Consider the following 4,254-nt stretch of genomic DNA (forward strand, 5'->3'; position numbering starts at 1 on the left):
GATAGAGGCTGACCGAGCCGGACACAGGAGGCACAAGATTTTGAGGGCAGACTGAAATTTTCATGATTAAGTATTAGGGAAAGATTATAATGTTTTGAAAAAAATCCAGATTTTGTAGATCGAATTTTGTGAATGTTTTAGAGATATTTTCACGTGCTCTAAATATATCATTAGGATTTGCTAATCTATATTTACGTTTATTCACAAAACTTTAGAGTTTCAAAGATATTTTTCGTTAGCAAGTATTCACTAGATTTTTTTTAAAAAAAGAATGAAATCACCTAAAAACTAAATATACAAGTGTCTTTCTTAACAGTAGAGTTAATCTCCTTTCAAAAATAAAACTAAATATAATAAAGTCACCTTGAAAAACTACTTTTTACTGAGGGCATGGAGATAAATTTTAGGGTTTTGAGTGTTGATGGGTAATAAGATGTCTAATTTTAAACGTTGAAGGAAAAAAATAGATCAGTCGGTCATCACTCGGTCTCCAGAAACACAAAGGCCAATCCCATTAGCCGACAGAGAGCCCGTTGCTCGATGCAGCCCATGAGACCGGGAAGGTAGCAGTACTGCCTCTTTCTTTTCTTTTCTTTTCTTTTCTTTTCTTTTCTTTGCGACGATCAACTGAGGAGAATCCGATAGAGTCCTGTACTAGCACCGAATTGGGCAGTGCAAGTACAGACTACAAAGTTGATCTCTCTTCTACCAAAAACAAAAGAAGAGCACACTATCTTGCCGCGAAGTTCAGGTGCAGGTGCCGCGAAGTTCATCACCGGCGTATCTATCTTGCCACTGTTCATCATGTGGTAGCTCTGCGTGGCGTGAGCTAGAGTGACCCGGTTCTAACGTTTGGTATCAAGAGCTAGTTTAGAGAAAGAGCACACTATACCACAACCAATTTATACTGTCAGAAAAAAGATCGCTATAAATTGCTATAACAACCGATTATCGGCCGCTATAAAGTTATAGCGACCGATGTATAACTCGTCGTAAGTAGCGTTGTTATAGGTCTATAGCGTCCGATCGAGTCTATAGCGACCGATTGATGGACGCAGAATCTATACTCTATGGGTGCCATGGCTCACTTGGGCCAGTTTTTGGGTGTTTGGTTGGCTGTACTGGGCTGGGGCCTGGCTAACCAGAGCCAGCCGTACGCCTGAAGCCTGGCCAGGATTAAATGGCCAAATCGGTCGTTCTATCTTAGCCAGGCCAGGACCAGCTCTGCCACCGCTTTCTCGTCACCGCTTTCTCCGTGGCTCGGTCACCGCTCTCTCGTCACCGAAGCCGAAGGGGCGTCGTGCCGCACGCGCATGGAGGAGGTGGCGCTGCCGCAGCCGCAAAGGTGGCGAAGGTGGCCGCAGAGGTGCCGGGCGGGCCCCAGGCAGAAGCGCTGCTAGCCCTTGCAGATGAGGAAGAAGCGCGGCGGCGGCGGCGAGGAGCGCTCCGGGAAGCGGCTGCGGCGGCGAGGAGCGCTCCGGGAAGCGCGGCGGCGGCGAGGAGGAGGATGCCTTCCTCCTCCTCTCTCTCTCCTCTCTCTCTCCTCGCGTCGTGTGCGGCCCGACGTCGGCTCGCGTGCTGCTCTTGCTCGCCCTGCTTTTCTTCCTCTGCCCGACGCCTTCCTCCGCGCCAGCTTCGACCAGGACGTGGGCATCTGCAGCGCTCGCCGCCGAGCTCCGCGCCCACCTCGCTAGGGAGGCCATCACCGCCGCTCCAACTCCATCTCCGTCACGGTGGCAACCAGCCGCCATCACCCGCCGCTCTGCTCTGGTATGCTCACTGCGCAGGGGATTTGGGTTGGCGATGGGAGGATTTGTGATTGCTTGTTTCCTGATGAAGAAACTATGGAGTCCTGATGAATTTGTGATTGCTTGTTTCCTTGGTTTATGGTCGTTGTGTGTTGTGTGTCTGTGTGCTTTTATCGATGCCCATCAATTGTTTGACAAAATGCTTCACTGGAGGTAACCATACCATTTGAGAGAAAAAGTGAATGTATCAAAATAAACCAGCCAACCAAACTCATTTTAGGACTAGGCAGGCTATCATAGTACATGCAACCAAACAAGTTTATCTTGGCTTGCTAAGGCCAGACTTAGTCTAGCCTGGCTTAGTTTTGCTAGCCAGACTTCTATTGAAAACGAACCAAACACACCCTATAGTGATCGATAATTTGCCGCACAGTTTAGCGACCGAGGATAATCTGCGGGTATAAAACTTTGTAGCGACCTAATAATGTATAATTATATATAATTTTATATTAACCAGATTTTATGCACAGGATGAAGACGTTGATGTCAGGTAGGTAGTAGACTCGAGAGCCCCAGCAGCCTCAACGATGGCGCACCATGTACAGTCGTTGTGGAGCACGTCATCCATAGTGTGGCAGAGATCAGCCAAGGAAGGAGGAGGCGTTGTTTGGCGCCGCCGCCAAAGAGCCAGTACTCTTGTAGAGCATGACGCACGACGAGGTCGTGGTTTGTGGAGAGATGTTAGAATAAACCACGTCATGTTGGTGCATGGCGTGCGTGCATGAGGTTGAGTCGTCAATATTGGCACGTTAAAATAGTGTATATCCAACCACTATATGAAGTGTAATTCTTACAAGAGATGACATATGGGAGAATGTAGCTCAACAGGAAGAAATGATGACATACATATGATACAAATTTTGTTGCAAAGCACGAACATGTTTGCTAGTAAAAAAACCACAAATAACAACTAATCAATGTTCCGATGTTCTTATTGTTTGGAATAGTTTTTAGTTCACCAAGTTTTCAAGGATAGAGTTCAATAATAGAACGAACACCGAGAAGTGGTATGATTTTGTAGTCCTTGAACCCCGCCTTGAAGGAGATCTTCTTCCACTCTTGCTCGTCTCGCTCGAGTCCATTGATATTCATCATCATGAGGTCTTTTAAAATCTGTGTCTCTATATGTTTGATGTCTGACGGCTCTGATGGCTCTGATCCAACCACCATATCTATTATTATTATCTTTCCTCCTGCATCTCGTGGAGGTATTGCTTTTTTGCAGTTCTTCAGTATCTTGACACACTCATCATCGTTCCAGTCGTGCAGAACCAACTGAATCAAGCAACCATTCATCAAGTTAACCGGGCAGAATTATAAGGAATTAAAGACATATATATACCTTGTCATCTCAAGAGAAAAAAAGAGAAGCATATATCAACGTGTGACTTTACCGGTGTTTGTTTTTTTTCTTTCCAATCGATTTAAATGCATAAACATATGTATACAAACCGTGAGGAGTGCTCCATGCATACTGAAAGTAAATGAATGTCGAGCTCATTTTGCATTGAACCGAAATATTAGGAGCGCGACGTGAGACGGTACCTTGAGGAACACAGCGTTTGCCGGCGGAATACTTTGAAACATGTCGCCAGCAACATAGTGCACGTTGGTGTCAGTGGGAGCTTTGGCGACAACCTGTGGGAGATCGAGCACGGTGCACTTCAAATCCGGGAACGCCGCCGCTATAGTTGCAGCGGCCCCGCCAAGCCCGCCGGCAACATCGACAAGCGAGGTCAGCCCATGGAAGACCTCGCCGCACTCCTTGAGGACGATCGGCATGAGGAAGGCTGTATCCGAGGCCATGGCGTCGTCAAACGGGAACGCGGTGGCATCGCGCTCTGCTCTTTCCCAGATCGTCTGGCCGCTGTACGATAGAGCGAACGGGGACAGTCCCGCCGGCTGCGGCTGATCCTGATGATCCTGCCGGAACCACGCATGTAGGCCCTTGCAGAGCGGGGATTCTCGGGAAGGTGAGAGCATGAGCTGCACGTACATAAGAGCAGGCAGTTGTTGGGTCGTTGTCAAGCTCTCGTCTCTGACGAGGAGGCGGGATGCGGTCGTCAGTTTGTAGACTGGACCTTCTCCGTCATGTCTGTCGTCGTCGTCTGACGTCACCGTTGCTGCCTGCTTGACGCTGAAGATGCCAGAGAAGGTGAGCACGCGCATTATGCGACACAGGTCGTGGAGCTTACAGGGGTTGATCCCAGCCTCTAAGAGTATTTGGGGAAGGGTGGCGGCACCACCGAGGCGATGGATGGCGTCGGGGATGTGTAGGTCTAAGGCGAGCGCAAGCGCGACAGGCTTGAAGATGCCGAGGGCCTGGTGCCAGAGCTGAAGCTGAGCCTGGAGTAGCTCCTGGCTGTTGTACTCATCCAGCAATGCCATTATTGTGCAGATGGATCGATATTGTGATGGCTGATTGTAAGTTCTATGTTATGGGGTT

At 48.4% G+C, this 4,254-nt stretch overlaps 1 protein-coding gene and 1 long non-coding RNA gene across 2 annotated transcripts; one reads left to right on the forward strand and one right to left on the reverse strand.

Annotated features, from left to right (window-relative positions):
- Positions 904-2,678, forward strand: LOC110430853. The gene is made up of 2 exons (XR_002448240.1): positions 904-1,770; positions 2,279-2,678. It is a non-coding gene; the product is annotated as an uncharacterized LOC110430853 (long non-coding RNA).
- LOC8061634 (5-pentadecatrienyl resorcinol O-methyltransferase-like) lies at positions 2,609-4,254 on the reverse strand. Its single transcript, XM_002438832.2, has 2 exons — positions 3,354-4,254; positions 2,609-3,083 (listed from the first exon to the last, which is right to left on the reverse strand). Exons 1-2 carry the CDS (start codon positions 4,194-4,196, stop codon positions 2,775-2,777), a joined length of 1,152 nt encoding a protein of 383 aa, XP_002438877.1. The 5' UTR covers positions 4,197-4,254; the 3' UTR covers positions 2,609-2,774.

Source organism: Sorghum bicolor, chromosome 10 (genome assembly GCF_000003195.3).
Source record: "Sorghum bicolor cultivar BTx623 chromosome 10, Sorghum_bicolor_NCBIv3, whole genome shotgun sequence".
In the NCBI taxonomy this organism is placed as follows: domain Eukaryota; kingdom Viridiplantae; phylum Streptophyta; class Magnoliopsida; order Poales; family Poaceae; genus Sorghum; species Sorghum bicolor.